This window comes from Dendrobates tinctorius, unplaced genomic scaffold, assembly GCF_039654945.1.
Source record: "Dendrobates tinctorius isolate UK_male_01 unplaced genomic scaffold, ASM3965494v1 ptg000270l, whole genome shotgun sequence".
NCBI classification, from domain to species: domain Eukaryota; kingdom Metazoa; phylum Chordata; class Amphibia; order Anura; family Dendrobatidae; genus Dendrobates; species Dendrobates tinctorius.
Window position 1 is genome coordinate 9281475 of NW_027361937.1, and position 22134 is coordinate 9303608.

General features: G+C 44.5%; 1 protein-coding gene across 8 annotated transcripts in view; it reads right to left on the reverse strand.

The window, feature by feature from the left end:
* Positions 1-22134, reverse strand: part of RBM39 (RNA binding motif protein 39) — a 43488-nt gene that overhangs the window by 9178 nt on the left and 12176 nt on the right. For 4 of the 8 annotated variants that reach the window (XM_073559397.1, XM_073559396.1, XM_073559395.1 and 1 more), the window contains 10 exons: positions 20191-20251; positions 18498-18547; positions 14435-14629; positions 13063-13128; positions 11764-11814; positions 11059-11176; positions 8941-9093; positions 7719-7856; positions 7566-7631; positions 7278-7482 (listed from right to left, as the gene is read on the reverse strand). In XM_073559397.1, the coding sequence (XP_073415498.1) occupies positions 7278-7482; positions 7566-7631; positions 7719-7856; positions 8941-9093; positions 11059-11176; positions 11764-11814; positions 13063-13128; positions 14435-14629; positions 18498-18547; positions 20191-20241 (1093 nt within the window). In that variant the 5' untranslated portion in view covers positions 20242-20251. Of the gene's footprint in view, positions 1-7277; positions 7483-7565; positions 7632-7718; positions 7857-8940; positions 9094-11058; positions 11177-11763; positions 11815-13062; positions 13129-14434; positions 14630-18497; positions 19974-20190; positions 20252-22134 lie in introns of all 8 variants that reach the window. The other 4 variants (XM_073559402.1, XM_073559400.1, XM_073559399.1 and 1 more) reach the window with 4 other exon arrangements.

A 22134-nucleotide genomic window follows, 5' to 3' on the forward strand; every position in this document is an offset into this window, starting at 1 on the left:
ACGTCTTCTGAAATAAAATGGACAGCGCCGAAACTTGACCTTTTAAAGAGCTGAGGGCAAGGCCTGCATCAAGCCCTGCCTGAAGAAACGCCAGGACAGAAGGGAGCGAAAAATGCATGGGCAGAAAGTCGGTGGACTCGCACCAAGTGAAATAGGCCTTCCAGGTACGGTAATAAACTTTGGAAGACGATGGCTTTCTGGCCCGGATCATAGTATGAATAACTCGATCCGAAAAGCCTGATCGTTTCAAAACCTCGGTTTCAAAAAGCCACGCCGCTAAATTGAGTGGCCGACATTTGGAGTGGCAAATCGGACCTTGAGACAGCAGATCTGCCCTGTCTGGAAGCTTCCAGGGGGCGTCCGCGAGAAGGTTGACGATGTCCGTGAACCAAGCCCTTCTGGGCCAATTCGGGGCGATGAGTGACTGGAATTCCTTCCGCCTTGATTTTCTTCAACAGCCTGGGAAGAAGAGGCAGAGGAGGGAATAGGTAGGGGAGCTTGAACTGCGACCAAGGAATGGCCAGAGTGCTGGCGCCCACTGCGAGAGGATCTCGAGCCCTGGATACAAACTGTGGGACTTTCCTGTTGAGGCGAGAAGCTAGCAGGTCTACGTCCGGGGTTCCCCAACGACGGCAAAGCTGAAGAAATACCTCCGGACGTAGGGACCACTCTCCCGCCACGAGACCCTCGCGGCTGAGAAAATCGGCGGCCCAGTTGTCCACGCTGGGAATGTGCACCGCGGATATTGCCGGGACTGAAAGCTCTGCCCAATGAAGAATCTTGGACACTTCTGCCAGGGCTGAGACACTCCGTGTCCCCCCCTGGCGGTTGACATATGCCACCGCTGTGGCACTGTGTCTGAATCCGGATAGGCAGGCCCTTGAGAAGCCTCTCCCAGTGAACAAGAGACAGATAAATCGCTCGTATCTCGAGGACGTTGATCGGCAGAGCTGACTCCTGAATCGACCATCGACCCTGAACAGTGTGACTGCGGAACACTGCCCCCGGCCGAGGAGGCTGGCATCTGTTGTCACAATCTGCCAGTGAATGGGAAGGAATGGCCGTCCTAGGGAGATGAGAGGAGACATTAGCCACCAATTGAGGGACTGCTTGACCCGGTATGAAAGACGAAATGGGCGGTCCAGGGAAAGAACAGACCTGTTCCACCGAGACAGTATGGCGTGTTGGAGGGGTCTACAGTGAAATTGGGCAAAGGGAACCGCCTATGTCGCTGCCACCATCTTTCCCAGGACTTTCATGGTTGTCCGGAGAGATGGAAGTCGTAAGATATGCAGCGCTCGCACATCCCGCTGCAGGGAGCAAATCTTTTCTTGTGGGAGAAAACCTTCGATAGACGTGTGCCGAACAATAGACCCAGAAACACAAGACGTGTCGGAAAAAGGGAGGACTTCCTTTTGTTGATGAGCCACCCGAAATTGGACAGGGTGTCGAGGACGATGGTAAAACTTTTGCGAGCTTGATGAAAGGATGGAGCTTCGATCAGAATGTCGTCGAGGTACGGAAAAAGAACGAGACCTTTGATTCTCAACAAGGCCATCAACGCTGCCATGATCTTCGTAAATTCTCTGGGTGCGGTGGCGAGATCGAACGGCAGTGCAACGAATTGGTAATGTTCCTGGCGAATCGCAGGAATTTCTGATGGCCGGAGAATATGTGAACATGTAGATAGGCATCTTGAATGTCTATTTAACACATGAACTCCTGCGTCTCCATGGAAGCGATTACCGACCAGAGACTCCATTCGGAAATGACGCAGTCGGACTGTCTTGTTGAGTAACTTGAGGCCCAAGATGGGGCGAACTGTACCGCCCTTTTTTCGGTACCACAAACAGGTTTGAGTAAAACCCTGTGAACCGTTCTGACGCAGGGACGGGCACGATCACTCCGGAAGTGAGGAGAGAGGCGATGGACGCAAAGAACCCCAGAACTAAGGCAGGATCTTTTGGAGGTTGGGACTCGAAGAAACTGTCCCGGGGACGAGAAATGAACTCTATCTTGTATCCTGATGATACCACCTCCCTGACCCAAGCGTCCTCTACTGAGGCAAGCCAGCCATCTCTGAAGAAAAGACGTCGACCTCCCAATTGGGAAGGACTCTCGGGGGTTCGTTGATAGTCATGCTGATGTGGACTGTCCAGATCTGGAGGATCTGCCCTGGGAGGAGCGAGATCGCCAGGAGGGAGTGGGTCTGAAAGACACCTTTTTACTATCCTGGCGTGCCTGCGTTCTCTGTTGGTTAGAGAAGCTGTCTGCTGTATTGAAATGGTGGAATGTCCGAAAGGGCCGAAACTGACGTTTTAGCGGAGGTCTGCGAGGCTTGGACTGAGGGAGGAGGGAACTCGTGCCTCCAGTGGCGTCCTTAATAATCTGATCCATCTGGGATCCGAAGAGACGCGCTCCCTGAAAAGGCAGATTGGTAAGAGACTTATTTGAATTCAAATCCGCCTGCCAAGCCTTGAGCCAAATTGTACGTCGGATTGCCACAACGCTGCTTGACGCCTGAACTGCGCAAGACGCGGCATCCAAGGAGGCAGAGAGCAGATAATCCCCTGCATGGGAGATCTGGTTGGCCAGTTCGGCCAATTGCTCTGGTTGGGCCTTACCTAGGATGCCCTTGCAGAGATCCTCTGCCCAAGTGGCTATGGCCTTCGCTACCCAAGAGGAAGCGAAGGCTGGGCTTAGCACCGCTGCAGCCGCCGCTTCGTATGCTTTGCTAAGGATTCTATAATCCTATCATCCGAATCCTTTAGTGACGCCACACCTGAAATCGGGAGGACCGTGCTGTTAGAGTCTGGACACGGGTGCGTCTACCGAGGGGGAAGCAGACCAGTTGTTGGTGAGCTCCTTGGCAAACAGGTACAGCACGCCGAGGCACTTCCCTGTTTGAAGGCGCCTGGTCGGATTTTCTCTTTCCCTGGTAAGGATCTTGCCAAACTCAGAGAGGGAGGCGAAGACCCTGGAAGGTGTTTCTGCCCGTCTGAACGAAACCTCCTGTTCTGAGGATTTCGCAGGGGAGTCGGGAGATTTCGAAGGTGTGGTTAATCGCAGCAATGAGGTTCTGTACCGTAACCTTCATGTCCGCGTCCAGCTCTAAGATCCCTTCGGATGACACATCCGAGAACGCTTCACCTGACTTGGGTCAGGAGGCACGGGAGGGCGACTGCTGGGAAGGACTATGTGGGGATGTGAGGCCAGGAGGGGATCCCGGCCGGAGATCCTGTCTGGGCCTTTGCGGCTTCTGCTGGCTGGCTCAGAGGGAGCTTCATGTGACCTGCTGGACCCTGCAGAAGTGTCCAGGGGCAACTTATCAAGGACGGCTACTATGGACTAAGACACCCTGGTGAGGCCTGCCACAGATTGTGAAAGACGAGGCCCAACCAGGAATGGGGGGGTTCGCTTTCACGTGGCGCAATAGGTGGCTCCTGGACGGAGTCATGCTGAATGGGATTGCTGCAGTCCAGGCAGAGGGGTGGGGGCAGGCGGACGGCCATGCTCAGCCTTAGAGTTAGGATAATGAAGGAGAAAAACCTGCGGAAATGCTGGAAGGTTGGGGGACAGAAGGCAGAGAAGGGTGTCAGTCTGCAGTTGCAGAGCTTCTCACGATGTGGTGTCCCCAAAGGTGCTGATACACGGCTCGTCTGAAGATGCAGGGCCCCAGCAGAGGAGAACGTAGAATCCCTCTGTGTCCGGTTAACAGGCTGATAAAATGGCGGCAGCCTGAGGGAACCAGGATAAACGCGCGCCTTCAAACGAAGATGGGCGGAGCTAGCTGCTGAGGCAAAGATGGTACCGCCCGCTGCCCACCGCAGGCTCTGAGAGGCGGTGGGTGGTCCTAGAACGGGCGGGAGAGAAGCCCGCCTATGAGAGAGAGAGCGGGGGGCGTGGCCGCGAAGTCAGAAGGCCCGAAATGAAGTCGGGGACTAAATTAATGGCGACGGCCGCCTGTCAGCGCGGGGCGGCGCGGAGGTCTCGCAGCGTCGCCGCAGCCACCTCCCTACCTATCACCTGGATCCCCTGCCGAACGCCGAAGAAAGAAGGAGGTGGAGAAGCATAGAACAAGGCCCGCGCAACAGCCGGGGCCCGTACGAATGCGGCGGCCGCCGGGAGGCGCGGGCGGCGCAGAGACTCCACAGTACTCCCTCGGCGACCGCTCCCAAGAATCCTGAAACCGCCAGGGGGCCGCGTCTTGGACTGCATACTCACCTCCGTTTGCAATAAAGGTACCTGATATATCCCACGCTGTCTGCGTCTTTGTGGTATCCGCGCCTCATCCGACCGACAGGCTCTGGTAGGCGAGTGGGTGGAAGGCGGGGGGCGAGGACTCTCCTGATCGCTGGCACCAACCCGTGCTAAGCTGTGGTCCCGCCACTGAGAGCTATGAGGATACGGGGTGGCAGTACACGCCGTACTCAGTCTCTTTGTGGGAGTACAGTAGTGACCATTCACACTGTATCCCTCCGGAAACCTGAAAAGGAACGACGCACATCGAGGTAGATATGGGTCTAATGAAAGACTCGTGTCCACCTCCTACTGACACTAAGCTAAACTGAGGAATTTCCTGCCGGTCGGTGGGGTGAACACTGCGGAGAAGGAGCTAACCCTTTTTTTGTGCATAGTGTCAGCCTCCTAGTGGCAGCAGCGTACACCCATGGTCTCTGTGTCCCCCAATAAGGCGAACGAGAAATCCCCATGTACCCCCTCCTATCCACGGTGCAGGAGAGGGTACGTGGGGGCGACAATACACGTTCCCGCCTGTTGGTTTGGGGAGGTCGGACCCTTGAAAGTAAAACATGGAATAAAAAAAAAAAAAATTATGGTCTGAAGACCAGACTTAAAGGGGCTCTCCGAGTTTTTCACATAATCTCAGCACATATCTGGGCTGCAGAATTATGACAATAAGTAATTTACTTTCTGTCACTAGTTTGCACGGTCTTCTAGATATTCAGAACAGAACGTCCAAGGGGGGGGGGGGGGGGTGTTATGGCATTGATATGAGAACTAGTTGTAACCTCCTACTCTACTCCAAACATGCCCTCTATAGCAACAACCACACCCTTCATAGCTACAAGCCCTCCCCGTCCACATGAAGCAGCCCTCATCACACAGTAACAAATTCTTCCCCTCCAGCAGCCTCAGTGCAGAGAGCTGCTTCTCCCCCAGACACACACTGAACAGTTATCTATGGAAAGTGAAACTAGTGAGGAGGGAGAATCGTCCTGTATTCTGGGCCACTCCATGATTACAATACATAACTCATCAGTAATACCTTCCCTCACTGTCCCAGGCTGCTGGCAGCAGTGAGAACAGACTGTGTGATGGCCAATGATGGGGGTCTGCAGCTTCTAATCTGCACAGGGGATGGCAGTCACCGATGTAATCTGTTGTATGACAAAGCCTCTGCTGTGTGAATGAGACAGCTCTCTGTCACTGATGTCTTCACACAGCAGATTTGGTGCAGTGTATGTGTGAGCACTGTGTCTCTAATGACACAAATACTGATGGGAGCAGCCTGTCCAATCAGCAGCTGTAACAGTGTGAAGTGTTGGGGGGTGTATGTATGTATTGTGCTGCTTTCACAAATACAGGATCACTGCCGTGTTCTTTCCAATGCTGGAATGATGATAGAGATGAGTGCAGGTGCAGTTTACTGCCAGCCAATGAGTGGGCAGTGGGTGGTGCTGGTAACTGGAGCTTGGTGGAGCTTCGCACATACACTGCACCAAATCTGCTGCTGTGTGAAGATATCAGTGACACACAGCTGTCTCATTCACACAACAGATTTCATCAGTGACTGCCATCCCCTGTGCAGATTAGAAGCTGCAGACCCCCATCACACAGTCTGTTCTCACTGCTGCCAGGAGCCTGGGACAGTGAGGGAAGGAATTACTGATAATGAGTTATGTATTGTAATCATGGAGTGGCCCAGAATACAGGACGATTATCACTCCTCACTACTTTCACTTTCCATAGAACACTGTTCAGCGTGTGTCTGGGGGAGGAGCAGCTCTCTGCACTGAGGCTGCTGGAGGGGAAGAATTCGTTATTGTGTGATGAGGGCTTCTTCATGTGGTCGGGGAGGGCCTGTAGCTATGGAGGGTGGGGTTGTTGCTATAGAGGGCATGTTTGGAGTAGAGTAGGAGGTTACGACTAGTTCTCATTTCAATGCCATAACAGCCCCCCCCCCTTGGAAGTTCTGTTCAGAATATCTAGAAAGCCGTGCAAACTAGTGACAAAGTAAATTACTTATTGTCATAATTCTGCAGCCCAGATATGCACTGACATGTGAAAAGCCCGGACAACCCCTTTAAGTGCCTCCTACGGACACTAAGCATGAACTAGTTCGAGTTGGAGCCAGTAATAGGTGTATACTGCAAAGGAGGAGTTAACTTTTTTTTGCATTCACGTAGTGTCAGCCTCCTAGCGGCAGCAGCATACACACATGGTCCTGTGACCCCCAATGAGGCAAAGGAGAAGGCTACACACTTATGGATATAATGGAAAGTACCAGTTTCCGAGCTACCTTACTATAAATCGCATAACAAACCGCAAAGGCAAGAGCAGCATGATCGACAGTCTTAAAAGTGCGGTCAGGAAATAATTTGTTAATCAATGGGGGGGGGGGGCTGTCACACCGCTGAGACTTGCACCAATATGCATAGCAGCAAGCTTTTAATCCAGTTAGAAAATTGCATGCAACAGTGGCGTGTCTGACAAACAGTGAAATTTCTAGAAGTTCTTCTAGCTCTTCAGTGCGACATATCCAGGTTTACCTAGCGGCATCATCCTTGCCCCCTCCCACCCCCCCAGATTGAACAGATGACTACGTTCTCTCCAAAACTGAATGAAGTCCTAACTTGACTACTGCCAAGAGTGTCATGCAGATTATATACCTCACTGTATGGACAGAACTCGCCCTGCTGTCATTTCCATACTATGTATCCCACCTATCCGTACCAAACTTCCCAAACTTATTTGACTAAGATGCCCAAGTCTTTTTCCATGTCTGATTTCCCCAGCAGTTTCCCATTTAGTAATTGTAGCATCTGTTTCTCCTTCCCATGTGCATAACCTTACACTTATCTTATTATGTAAAGAAAAACAGTGGTGACTTTTTGGCTATACATTAACTTAATATTGAAACATCACAATTTGCATAAAGTATTGCTTGTAATAAAGTCAAAGTAAAACCGATATGGGTTTTTAATAAAAATGTATAAAACAAGTGACGGCTAAAGTAAATTTCTGATAATTCATACCTTCTGCAAGCCTTGCCATCAGCTGAAGTCTACCAGTAGTACCAAGGTCTATTCCAGTTCGCTCAAGCTCATCACTATCCAAAAATGAACTAGCATTTGAAGCATCAGTGCGTTCTGTCACATGTCCAACCTTCATGGGACGACCAGCCAGTTCAAATCCATTCAGCTGCTCCAGAGCTTTTTTGGCACATTCAGAATCAGAAAACTAAAAGTGATAAGGAAAAATTAAAATTATCTATCTGAATGCTTTAACTTGCTATTCTAAAACCCGGTAAAAGTAGTACTTACAGTAATAAATCCGTATCCCTTTGAGCGGCCAGTTTCACTATCCATCATCAGCTGAATACTATCAATCTTTACACAAAAAAAAGTTACAATCAGAAAAGATAGCAATATAGAAAAAAAAAACATTTGTGACAATTTGTTTACTTTTACACTCACTCTGCCAAATGGTTCAAATATTCCACGCAGCATGTCTTCTGTTATGTTAAAATGAAGAGATCCAACATACAATCTCATTGGTCCTGCAGTGCCTTTCTGCAAGTTATTGGCCATTGCAGCAGCTCTGTTCTTTTCAGCCTGTAAGACAAAACCCCCCACACAATTAAAAATATTGTCACGTTTCTCTCCAAATGTGCTCACTTCTAGTTGTCACTAATTGATGCTTATCAAGAAAGTGTAGGATGTCCTTTCTAAAAAGTGTATATAGTCTAATGTAGAGGATATAAGCAGATCTGAAATGATCTGCAGCAGCTACATCAAATTGAACAAGTTGTACTGCATTTTGAGAGCAGTGAGCACATTTTGAGTAGTGCTCATAACACTAGGGTGTAAATAGGAAGGTTCAAGAGTCTGGAAGATGTAGTTCTATGCAGCCATCTGCCAGCACTATGGCAAAGAGTTACAGTTGTGACTTCTGTGATTCCTGGCCTATACCGCACAGCCAGACAGCTATATAGAAAAGTGTGGCGGCGGTAGGATTGCTCACTATCACTGTGGGTTCTCAGCCATAGTGCAGGCAGACAGCTATATAGAACCGTGTGGCAGAAATGCTCAATGTTACTATGGGATCACAGCTATAGTGCAGGCAGACAGCTATATAGAACTGTGCGGCAGGAATGCTCACTTGTCACTGTGGGGTCTCAGCCATATAGTGCAGGCAAGCAATGATACAGAAGCATGAGATGGGAATGCTCAACATAACTGGAATTTCAGGGAGACAGCTGCATAGAACAACTATGCCTGTCTCATGAATGTTTTCATTTGCCTTTTTTGCAGTGTTGGGAGCACTACTTAAAATTATGTGTGGGCTCCCCAGTACCTGCACACAACTCACATCCACAGATGCTCACCCAGAAGAGCCACTTGCTGCTGGATGAAATATGTGTTTGTGCAAATAAGTTCAGGGATCAGGCTATTTAAGTAATTCTGCAATATAAAAAAGATGCAACTTTGAAGATGAATTGTATTTAAAAAATTCATTGTTTTTCAGAAGTCTTCTACCAAGTATTTAACATTATTTATTTAAAAGCCCTTTATGAATTTGTGTCATTATCCAGTTGTAGAACTATTTTAGTCAACTCCAACTCGTTTGCTTCATTTGGATACATATGTAGTCAAATACAAAGTTCAGCGAAACCATACTGCATGCATAGTAACTTACCTGAGAAGCCTGCACTATTATAGGAACACCCAAGACTCTCTGTCCTGTTAAACCGATTGCCAGAGGTACAGAGCCAACTTCAACAAACTCAACATAAGCTATCCCCTTAGAACGCCTGGAATTTCTGTCAGAAATCATCCTTACATCACGGACCTAAGAAAAAGATATATATATATAAATATTACTGATTTTACAAAGTATGACATGTAGTGTTGAGCGAGTATACAGTCATGGCCAAAAGTTTAGAGAATTACACAAATATTAATTTTTACAAAGTCTACTGCTTCATTTTTTCTAATGGCAATTTGCATATACTGCAGAATGTTATAAAGAGTGATCAGCTTAACAGCAATTACTTGCAAAGTCAATATTTGCCTAGAAAATTAACTTTATCCCCCAAAACACATTTCAACATCATTGCAGCCCTGCCTTAAAAAGGACCAGCTAACATCGTTTCAGTGATTGCTCCATTAACAGGTGTGGGTGTTGATGAGGACAGGGCTGGAGATCAATCTGTCATGATTAAGTAAGAATGACACCACTGGACACTTTATAAGGAGGCTGGTGCTTGGCATCATTGTTTCTCTTCTGTTAACCATGGATATCTCTAAAGAAACACATGCAGTCATCATTGCACTGCACAAAAATGGCCTAACAGGGAAGAGTATCGCAGCTAGAAAGATTGCACCTCAGTCAACAATCTATTGCATCATCAAGAACTTCAAGGAGAGAGGTTCCCTTGTTGCCAAAAAGGCTCCAGGGCGCCCAAGAAAGACCAGCAAGTGCCAGGACCGTCTCGTAAAAGTGTTTCAGCTGCCGGATCGGGCTACCAGCAGTGCAGAGCTTGCTCAGGAATGGCAGCAGGCAGGTGTGAGTGCATCTGCACGCACTGTGAGGCGGAGACTCTTGGAACAAGGCCTGGTCTCAAGGAGGGCAGCAAAGAAGCCACTTCTCTCCAGAAAAAAACATCATGGACAGACTGATATTCTGCAAGAGGTACAGGGAGTGGACTGCTGAGGGTTGGGGTAAAATCATTTTCTCTGATGAATCCCCTTTTCGATTGTTTGGGACATCTGGAAAATGGCTTATTCGGAGAAGACCAGGTGAGCGCTACCACCAGTCTTGTCTCATGCCAACTGTCAAGCATCCTGAAACCATTCATGTGTGGGGTGGCTTCTCAGCCAAGGGAATGGGCTCTCTCTCAGTCTTGCCTAAAAACACAGCCATGAATAAAGAATGGTACCAGAATGTCCTCCAAGAGCAACTTCTCCCAACCGTCCAAGAGCAGTTTGGCGATCAACAATGCTTTTTTCAACATGATGGTGCACCTTGCCATAAAGCAAAGGTGATAACTAAATGGCTCAGGGAACAAAACAGATTTTGGGACCATGGCCTGGAAACTCCCCAGATCTTAATCCCATTGAGAACTTGTGGTCAATCATCAAGAGACGGGTGGACAAACAAAAACCTTCAAATTCAGACAAAATAAAAGCATTGATTTTGCAAGAATGGACTGCTATCAGTCAGGATTTGATCCAGAAGTTGATTGAGAGCATGCCAGGGAGAATTGCTGAGGTCCTGAAGAAGAAGGGTCAACACTGCAAATATTGACTTGCTGCATTAACTCATTCTAGCTGTCAATATAACCTTCTGTTACAGAAATATAATTGCAATCATATTATGAGTATGTGATAAAAACATCTGACAAACACACATAAAAACCAGAGGGCAGCAGATCATGTGAAAATATAATATTTGTGTCATTCTCTAAACTTTTGGCCATGACTGTACTCGTTACTCGAGATTTCCAAAGCATGCTCGGGTGATCTCAGTATTTGGATGTGCTTGGAGATTTAGTTTCTGTTGCCGTACCTGCATGATTTGCGGTTGCTAGACAGCCTGAATACATGTGGTGATTTCCTAACAGGCAATCCCCACATGCATTCAGGCTGACTAGCAGCCGCGCATAACACAGCTATGGCGACAAACTAAATCTACGAACATATCCAAATATTTGGGAGATCACCCGGGCATGCTCGGGAAATCTCAAGTAACGAGTATACTCGCTCATCACTAATGACATGGCAAGAAATTATGCTTAAAGCTGATATTGCTTACCTTGCCAACTGTTGAAAAAAATTCTTCTAAGTCTCTTGGGCGGATCCTTGCTGCCAGCTGCATACAAAATACAGTGCGGGCATCTCTTTCTTCTGGTGATAGATTATCAATTGGTCCTCTAAAAAAAAAATAAAAAAAATAGAAAGTTGGCAAAAAGGGAGAAAATATTAATCAGTTTGTTTGAGAGAGACCATTTCATTTTATAGTTGTTTAGCCTAGTATAATACAGGAAGATTCAAGAAGTATGGTGCAAATTTTAGTGATCATGAATGGTGAATTGACCTGAAACAAGCCATCACTAAAATAATAGAGTCCATATTTGAGGATATGGTGGCACGTGTCTGGACAGAACTGGACTTGCACCTTGCCATGCCAAGGAAATCACTTTGAACATTTGTAGTATATAGGTAAGACAGTGTGTCTTTTCATATTAATAAAATTGTGTTATGTTATAATGGTTATGAATATGGATGCTCTAATTTTGCACTATCCTTTTTGAACCAGTCTGTACAAAACAAAAAACATACTATTATGGCCCTTGGGCACTGTATATTTATGAATCATGGTTTGGATCAGAAGCCATGGTTTATACCAATTAGGTCTTATGAGCCCCATTTACTTAATATGGGTCCCACTGAGGCTTTATGATTCCTGCCATACACCTCACCAAATCAGAAGGAATTTGAAGCACAAAAAGTTTCATACCTTACAGGGCTTTTTTCTCTCTTCTGTGGGCTTCTGCTCTTTGAACGACGCCTTTTAAAAAATAAATAAATAGCGTTAACAGTGTACACATTGTGTCTTACAAAATAAACAAATTACAATACTGGACATCCACACTTCATTAAACTCTCCACATTAATCCATGCAAAATGCTAATCCTAAGTACAGATGCTGTCTCAACTTAAAGGGAATCAGTCACCTACCCTTTGGCGGGCGATGAAAACGAGGTCGGTCCGGTCCGATGGGCGGTGTTCCCGATGTGTGCCGCCTCCCCATCCTTGCCCGCCGTCTGCAGGTTATTGCTGAATTGGAGTAGGTGTACGCTTTTTTTTTTTTTTTGCGCGTGCGCTAAGCATTCATAGCTAGCGCACGCGCAGTATGCTTTGCCCAACTGCGGGCAAAGCCGTTTAGCCGGACTGCCTATGCGCCGGTTATCTAAGCACCGGAACACAGCAAAATACTTCCGGGGCTTAGTTAACCGGCGCATGCGCAGTCCGGCTTTGCCCGCAGTTGGGCAAAGCATACTGCGCGTGCGCTAGCTATGAATGCTTAGCGCACGTGCAAAAAATGGCGTACATCTACTCCAATTCAGCAATAACCTGCGGACGGCGGGCAAGGATGGGGAGGTGGCACACATCGGGAACACCACCCATCGGATCGACCTCATTTTCATCGCCCGCCAAAGGCTGGGTGACAGATTCCCTTTAAAGGAAAACCTTTAAAGGAAAACCTTTTTTTTGGCATATTAGCTGCCGGCATAGACATCAGGGGCTTATCTACAGCATTCTGTAATGGTGTAGATAAGCCCCCGATGTAATCTGAAAGAGAAGAAAAACACGTTATATTATACTCACCGAGGTGGGCGGTCCGGTCCGATGGGTGGTCCGGTCCGATGGGTGTTGCGGTCCGGTGCCTCCCTTCATGCGATGACGCCCTCTTCTCCCGTCCTGAAATGGCTCCGGTGCATTGCTCTGCCCTGTTGAGGGCAGAGCAGAATTCTGCAGTGCGCAGGTGCCAGACCTCTACCGATGCCTGCACTCAACAGGGCAGAGCAATGCACCAGCGCCGGAGCCATTTCAGGACGGGAGGAGAGGGCATCATCGCATGAAGGGAGGCGCCAGATCGCAACACCCACCGGAACGGACCGCCCACCTCGGTGAGTATAATATAACGTGTTTTTCTTCTCTTTCAGATTACATCGGAACCGCAGAAGCCGCAGCGTGTGCACACACCCTAAAGGTACTCTTAAGGCCAAACATTATAACAGAACAGTTTGCTTACCTTATCTTCAAGTTGTGCTGTACTCCCATTTTACCACGCATGGAACTACCAAATTTTGGTCCAGAACTATAAACAGATTAAAATCACATTAGTTAAAAACAAAAAAACTATAGTTTTAACTTTGAGAAACATCCACTGTGATAATTCATGCTTTAAGGAAAGTGAGAAAAAAAAAAAAAGAAAGAATGCAAAGTTGCTAAAATTGGCAAAGAATTACGACTCTTATCTATAATTGTATTTAATTGCAAAGCCAATTCGGCTAGTGTTGCAGCCACAATCTTTAAGGCCCTGTGCACACGGTGCAGATTCTGTGCAGTTCTGCAGCAGATTTGGCCCTGCAGAACTGCACGTGATGTACAGTACCATTTAAGGCTATGTAAAACAAAAAACGCTGTGCACATGCTGCAGATTTTTCCGCTCAGATTTGGTGCAGAATAAAAGAAGCAGCATGTTGCTTCTTTTGCGCGGTTTTGCTGCAGTTTTCCACCTGCTCCATTATAGAAATCTGCAGGTGAAAACTGCAGGGGAAATCCGCACTAAAACTGCAGGTAAAACGCAGGTCATTTTACCTGCAGATTTAGCAAAATCTGCGTGGAAAATTCCACAGCAGAATCTGCCCCGTGTGCACAGGGCCTTAAATTGTTTGTACAGCTTTTTTTTTTTTTTTTAACCTAGTGACATCAATCACAAGTTGACTTTAGTATAAAAGGGAAATCTAAAACTGAAAGCTTAAATACCCAATGCGTGAATACTTAAAACGCATTGTTCTGACTGGCAATTACCTGTAAAACACTAAGCACGGACAACAAATATGCAATGCCTATAAAATGTGATGAGTTCTTGGACGGTTTCATAAGCCAGTGCATTTGCAAGTAGCACCACTCGAGCTTTATTTAGACTTTAGTGCCAAATGCATAACAAATGTCAATGCGACCTCTAAATACATGAACATTAAGTAATCAAATATATTACTACTCACCCCTGTTACTATGACACACCTAAATCATCACTGGATCGGTCAATGTGTTTTAGAAGTAACAATTCAAATGCAGATCACCTGCATTCAAGAAGTTTCAAGTGACTGCAGTACAAGTGCACCTGTATCGGCCTAACTTCTGAAAGGGGACAGGGGGGGTGAAAGAGTTGGTGCTCCATAGTACAGAAACAGAATGCCAAAACCATTTGTTTAGGAGGTGCACTTTAAATTATGATGACAGACCATTATCTGGTACAATAGTCTTACAGCGGCTTCATCCATGGCAATAGAATCCAGCAAGTATCAATCTATGTTAGAAGAGTGATGCAGAGGGAATTACGGATAATTTCTTACTTCAATGAAATTAGGACATACTACACAGGTATATATACGTACTATGGACTTCTATATCTGCCTCTGAACCTCCGATCTCTGCTTCTTGACCGACTCCTCCTCCGTTCTTTACTGCGACTACGCTTCTTTTCTCTGCTTTTACTTCTTTTCCTCTCTCGCTCCCTGCTGCGTTTCTTCTCCTTGCTCTTGCTACGCTTCCTTTCGCGGCTGCGGCTTCTGCTTTTACTTTTCTTTCGCCTTAAAATAGCAAACAAAATTTAAAAAGTGCGCAATTTCAGACACTTTATTATTAATTAAAATGTATTTACCATTGCATTGTAATAGATAAAAAATAATTAAAAAAAAAACCGCTGACATTAGGAGGGAAGTTTTCTCAGCCCCTGGGCCAATTGGACCATGGTGACATATCCTAATGATGTGACAAGATCTATGATGAGATAACTGTCAGTTTTCAGCAAGTTTGAGAGAGATTTTTTTTTTTTTTACAAATCCTGTACATTTACCATAGTCTAATTTGTGTAAAGCATGGTATAAAAATTAGGAGCTGGCAGAATTATTTAAGTCTTTCCTACAAAACTTGCAATTTTGCATTACAATTCCTTCTCATCTTCTGCTTAGGAATCTAGTGGGCAGTCCAACTTGATGATTGACAGTTTTTTGCCAACGAGAAAGATTGCTCAAGACCTATAAGAAGAATACCCATCAACGCAAACATACAAGAACAAAAGATATTTATGTTTACTTATTTACTGTGCTTTGTATAAATCAAGGGTTTTTATAGATACTGGTGTTTAGCTTTTTTTTTTTTTTTTTTTTTTTTTTTTTTTAAAAGAACACACGCTGCCATCGACCCCACGATCCAAAACACATGCAGAAGCTGGAGAAAAAGGAAGCGCACTGCTGTTGTACAACGAAGGCGATTCATTAATACTGGTGTAGTGCACCCAGTCTTGATGAAGCACATTTTAGTGGTGTAACTTATGAATTGTTTGATGAGCAGGCCCCATCCTGCCACAACTGGTGTATAAATGCCATAAGTTGCTATGTGCACAAATATTGTAACACACAGCCAATATCTGCAGAGTATGGTGCAAGTAGTGTAGCAGCAATGAACGCTTTTAACGAAATAACTGTCCCAACAGCAGCAGCACGTTCATACCACATTCTCTCCTCACTAAACACCAAGTTTGTGCGATTCTCACCACTTGGTGCAGAGAGAATAGTTCAGTAATATCAAGTGACTGATAAATGTGCAAGCTGCTGTCGGGCCATATATTTACTTTATTAGACGAGTTTTCTCTGCAACATGGCAGCACTTTAAAATCCATCACAATCACACTTATTGATGCAAAAACACTGATTAGAACAAAAAACAGCCATGAACAGTGAAGATTTGCTGAGCGGCAGCAGAAACTAAAAAAGTAAAACTATGGTCCCAATAGCAGGGCATGTATTATGATGCTACAGAACAAAAAAAATGAGCTATGTGCTGAGGGCAGATAGATCACTTCCGTGCTGCAGAGCTATGTAGCACTGCTTTGCATGCTGGAAACTTATTCCAGATGACTGATGGCGGCTTTCAGCAGAAAGCTGGCAAATTGCATACCATTTGCGCGCACTTCCCATGGAATGCAAATGCCTTTAACAAGATATTAGAAAAGAGGGTGATTTTTTGATGGGTAATTTTTAAGATGTTAAACAAGTCTTTTTTTTCCATAAATCAATAGTACACATTAAAATAAGCAAACTGAACATGGACAAAACAGAATTCATCATCTTTCCCCCATCTCACTCTACCCCTCCCACCAGACCTATCCATCAATGCCAATGGCTGCTCACTTTCCCCAGTCCCCCATGCTCGGTGCCTCGGGGTGATCTTCGACTCTGCCCTCTCTTAAGCCACATATCCAAGCCCTTGCCTCCTCCTGCAGTCTCAAACTCAAAAATATTTCCCACATCCGTGCATTCCTTGGCCATGGACCCCACAAAAACACTAGTGCATTTCCTTATCTCCTGCCTCAACTACTGCAATCTCCTACTATGGAACCACTCCAATCCATCCTACACTCTGCTGTCCAACTGATTTACCTGTCTCCCCGTTATTCCCCAGCCTCTCCCCTATGCCAAGCCCTTCACTTGCTTCCTATCGTCCTGACGCTCCAGTTCAAAACCCTAACTATGACATACAAAAAGCCATCTACAACCTGTCTCCTCCATACATCTATGACATGGTCTCCCGGTACTCACCCACACACAACCTTCGATCCTCTCAAGATTTCCTTCTCTACTCCCCTCTTATCTCTTGTTCCCACAACCACATACAAGACTTCTCTACCCCAACACAGCAGACACCTACCATGGAAACCTTCAAAAAGATCCTGAAGACCCACCTCTTCCGACAAGCCTACAACCTGCAGTGATCCTCAGTCTACTGAACCACCACACAATCAGAAATACCCTCTCCTAGTGTATCCACTTCCATCCTCTGCAGACGGAGCCCTCACAAGCAGGGTCATCACTCCTTCTATACTTGTGTGCCTTGTTTTGCTCTTGTTTATTGTACTTGTCTATATTTGTCTCTTTCTCACATGTAAAGCGCCATGGAATAAATGGCGCTGTAAAAATGTATAATTAAGCAACTTTGTAACATATCAGGGAAATTATTTTCTCTGCCCAGATCTACCATTGTTAAAATTCTGAATTCAAGACTTTCGCATTTTAAGATGGAGATGGCAGCTGCTATCGGTAAGATTCTATGCAGACGAGGGGAAAGAGGAGGAACTCTAGGTCCAGCTCCTCCCTCCTCTGCCTTCTATCTAGTTAGAATCTTTTCAGTAGCATCGGTCATCCATCTCAGTAGTTGGAAAGTAGCTCTTCACTGAATATAGATTTTACCTGTGAATTGACAATTTTGAAAGTGAAAGATCAGTCCTGGCAGAGAAAGCAGATTTCTTAATTATTTTCATATGTACTGTTTAATAAAAATGATTGTTACCCTTTAAACATTGTTATCACAGCAGCTGTAGGCTAATATCAGCCTACACCCACCAAGTATGGAGCTGGCTGAGCAACAGTGCCTACCACATACATTGCCTATACATGTTATGTAAATGTTGGTATTTGTTTCTTATGATTCACTAGGATTTTTCATTCCCAGTTATGACCCGACTGTAATAAACAACCGCTGCAGCCAATCACTGCTCTACACTGATGCCAAGGTATTCGGTACAAGACTGCCAAGTCCAGTAACAGGCTAGAACAGTCAGGGCTGTGAAGTCATTTTTGTCAAGTCGGTATAAAATGGACAGACTCCGAAAATATATAATAATTTGGGTACAATGCAGTATGCGCTGTAAATTTTTTCACAAGAATTTGGGAAAGTTCAGAAATGTTCTATAAATGTCTGTTCTAAGGATCTCGGCTTTTAGTTGAGATGAATCTGTGCTGAACTTTAGGGACATGCTCAGTAGTGAATCAGTGCTGTGGAGTCTGGGAAACTGAGGAGTCAGAGGTTTGGCTTACTGAGTCCACAACCTCACAAAAGCAGAATTAGAATCCTCACCACTCCCAGTCAAACAAAAATGGCAGCAGCACAGTACAATAAATATTACATATAAAAACATTTTTACGCTATGCAAAACAGGGAATTAAAAGAGGAAGAAAAATATTCCTACAAACCTTTAACACATTGCAGTTTTACCAAAACATGGTCAAACTAAATTTTAAGACATCACAATACACAATAGATACTCAAGCAGCTTATCTCCTGGGGTACAAAAGGACTAGCAGTTCATTCCTCTTCCTGACATGTGTTGCAGAAGAGTCAGGAGACCTCCGTAAACATTATCGACCGGTCTGGCCAACTTTAACTAACATGCACCTTTAGGTGAACGATAAGATTCACTATAATCATATGCAGGAGAATCACAAGATTTCAGAGCAGATAATGGAAGTCTGGTCAATCACTGACTTTTACATAATTTACAATTTCTAATAAGAAGTTGTGTAATGTATATACTGTCAATAAGAGGCAAACAACTTAATGGAAACACATGAACAATAATAGCAAGATACAGAGAATATTAGAATATACAGTGACACCTACTTCTTACTACGCTCTTCATGTCCATTTGCACTGTTCAGTTTGTTCTCGTCCTAAGCAGGGTTGATAGAAGAACATCATGAGGGCGAAGAGGAAATAATTCAAGTGGGCAAAGGGTAAAGGGGATTGGAATGAGAGAATAAACAAAAATTTAATGACTAAATTACTAAAAAATGTGTGTAAGGCTAAAAAAAAAAAAAAAATATATACATGGGAACTTGTTTAAGAGTTCCACTACAATGTCAATAAGTCTATAAATGCTAAAATTAACTAGTGCAATTTGGTTTAGTAGTCTGTACTTAAAACAGTTCATGTCGTAGAGCATCCTGTGACTGTAAAATGCAAATGCTGTAGTTTTGCCTACATGTGGAAAATTGTATTGATTTAAACATTGCTTAGGTGCTGTGGTCCTTCTGGTCAGTACCAAGGCTATCGTTTGCCTAAGCCCAAAGTGGCCACGCTAGCAGCAACCACTATCCAATTCCTGTGATCGATGCCATTCCTGTGATCTTCGCCCATTTTCGTTCGTGGGTTGGGACTGTAAGAGCTTGATGCCACCTCTGTCACACATCTCGCCCTGAAGCAAACAGGGATTCACACTGCTTTAGTAACGTTGACTCCCAAGAAAAAAAATTCATCAAATATGTACCTGTCAAACCTAACATTTTCCTACTTCCATGCCTAGCAACATGGAAATATCCATGCTTAATTAAGGCTGAGGAAGCCTTTACACTATGACCAGTATCTTCATTATGAGGGGATAACTGTCAATACATAAACAAGCGTAGAGAAATTATGTCGTAAATGAGCCACAATCCAAGTTCAAACTTGGATATTTCAAATGAGGTCTCAGTCATACTGAGCTTTTATATGCTTTTGCATGCACATTACTGGTTAATTCCCCAGACATTGTGAGGATAGGGAGATTTTACATTTCCAAAATTGAAACTTGCATTAATGCAACACAAACAAAATGCACAATACATGAAATCTGTGTTACAAAACTTTGCTGAACCTCAAGTACAGATCAGCATAACAGCCTAGTCATTTCACAAAAAAGGGATAAAGGGGGAAAAAATGCTTTAGTGGGAAATCCAAGAATCTGGTCAGGTTTATTTACTGTAAGGCTGGAAACTTCCAACCTGTTTTTTCCCCCACTTTTAACAAAAAAAAAAAAAATAAATATATATAGATTTACAAAATATAGTAAAATGTGCAGAGTAAAATCTGCTTGAACTGCCCTCATCTTGGCTGGTGAAAGAGGATATTCTTTTCTTGGAACCCCATATCTTTCCCAAAACCACTCTATTCACCTTGTTGCAAAGCCAAACCGAAGCTCGGCAGTTCATAGGCAAGTCTTTTTACCTAGGGGACCACGGTACAGCGATACGTCACTCAATTACTACCTTATGATTGACAGTTCACACTGGAATCAAAGGTGAATTCATGGGAGTAGAGGTGATATATCGTTAGGCAAGTCTACAAAAAGAGATAGATGGGCATTTATTTATCACGCTGAAGTCAAACTACTGCACAAAATCATCACATCAACAGTAAATATTTATTTTTCACGTTATGTAACATCTCCAAGGGATAAGTCACGAGAGCTCCAGTGGTGTTAGTTTAACATTTGTTGCACGCGTTTCAAAAATTAACTAAGCTTGAAAAATAAAACCATGTGACAGATCTTTCTCACCTTCCGGTAGGGCGCTTCGAGCATAGCTTCTATATCAAAGTCATCAGCCATTTTGGTCAATCTGAAAAGAAAAGTCGAAAGTCTTTGAAATTGCACAGAAGCAGAAATCACAGATTATGTAAAGTCAGGTGTTTTAGAATTCCAAAATTTAGATATGTTTTAAGCCAAGGAAGATTGAACATGGATTGCTGGTATTTGTGGCAGTCAGTGTGAGACATATAGATCAGAAGAGCAGACTGTCTATTACATGTATCACACTGGTAAAAATCTCTCTCGGCAGATTCTCAGTGAGCGCTGTCTCTGGTCCATTAGTTCTCAAAAACTCATTTACATGGCTTAAAAAGGTTGACCCAACTGACAGATTGCCTTTAAGACAAAATACATACAGGCCCATTTACTCCACAGGTGAAAACCAAGTTTATCTACCAAAAGTTCTGCAATTCAATCATTACATGATACTTCCGCTGGACAAGTGTTGGGGTTTAGATTTTTCTTTTCTTAAAGATATTACAAATAACCAATTTTAATGATCACTCATGTGTTACACCAGAAAAGTACAAGGGTATTGTACTGTACCAGGAGATATGCAAGTTTACATATACATCTCCAGAGATTGCAGAATGTGTGGTAACTTAAAGAGAATTGTCAGCAGGATGTCGCCCACCTTCCCTCCCAAACTATTTATATGAGCATGTAGTTTTTTCAAAAACAAGCCCAGCAATACCTTTACATCAGGGTTCCCCAACTCCAGTCCTCAGGGCCCACCAACAGATCATGTTTTCAGGATTTCCTTATTATTGCATCACCTGTACAATACAAAGGAAATCCTGAAAACATGATCTGTTGGTGGGCCCTGAGGACTGGAGTTGGGGAACCCTGCTTTAGATGTCTAGTCTGTTCCTCCATTACTGAGGCGAAAGAGCTTGGTAAAGCTGAAGGCTGTCACTTCAACTAATTTCTTACCGAGCGTCTCCACTTACTCTGACTGATGGTGTGTGACGTCAAGCAAAAAAGCCAGTCATACTGGAGGAATTGGCATTGGCAGGGGAATAGTGCTGGACTGAAAGAATATTTAAGTCTACAGCCTCACTTTAATCATTCCATTGATTTTTTAATAAAGGAGGAACGGATGGGCCATATAAAGATATTGCGGGACTTGTATTTGAAAAAGCAACATGCACATATCATTTGGTACAGATTTCCTTTATAATGGGGTATTCTCAAGTTGCCTCTTGAGGCTCAGTGCTATGCAGTCTCTTTGCCTTCAGCAAATGTTCTTTTGAATAGCATCCCTGTACCAAGTAGCATCCCTGCACAAGTTCTGCTGTAACATTCAGCTTCTAGAGCTTTGTTCTGAACTGTACACAACTATCATCACTGTATTTACATATATAGATAACCAAGCATTTGAAGTACAGGGTTCAGGAAATTGAGACCCCATGATTAGGAGACCTGCTCCAGACTGGTTATTTTGCTAGATTTATAACAGCAGCTTATCTGGAAATGAGCAGTAGTGATGATAGAGCACGCTCATGTCCGAATCAAGTAATTTCGGCATGCTCAAAAAAAAATAAAAATGCTTGACCGCTGAGAGACAGACAGCGGCGGCTAGAACATTTTTTTGAGCATGTCAAAAATCATGACAAAAATACTCGATTAGGACTCGAGCATGCTCACTCATCAATAGTGAGCAGCTAATGGCTGTATAGGAATAAATTGGCTGGAGAGGCGACTGGAATGTTAAGTTAACCCATCTCCTAGAATGTAACTACTGCCCACACTTGGCCAAGGTCTGGACAGGTGCTAGTAGCCAAGCTCCATGAATATCAACTTCACACTATGAAAGAAAAGCACTCAATGCAGAACAATGACTACAGATAAAGGCAAGTCAATTGCGAACTTACTGTATTTTCATGCTGCCAAACTAAAGCAGTTGTGCAGGTT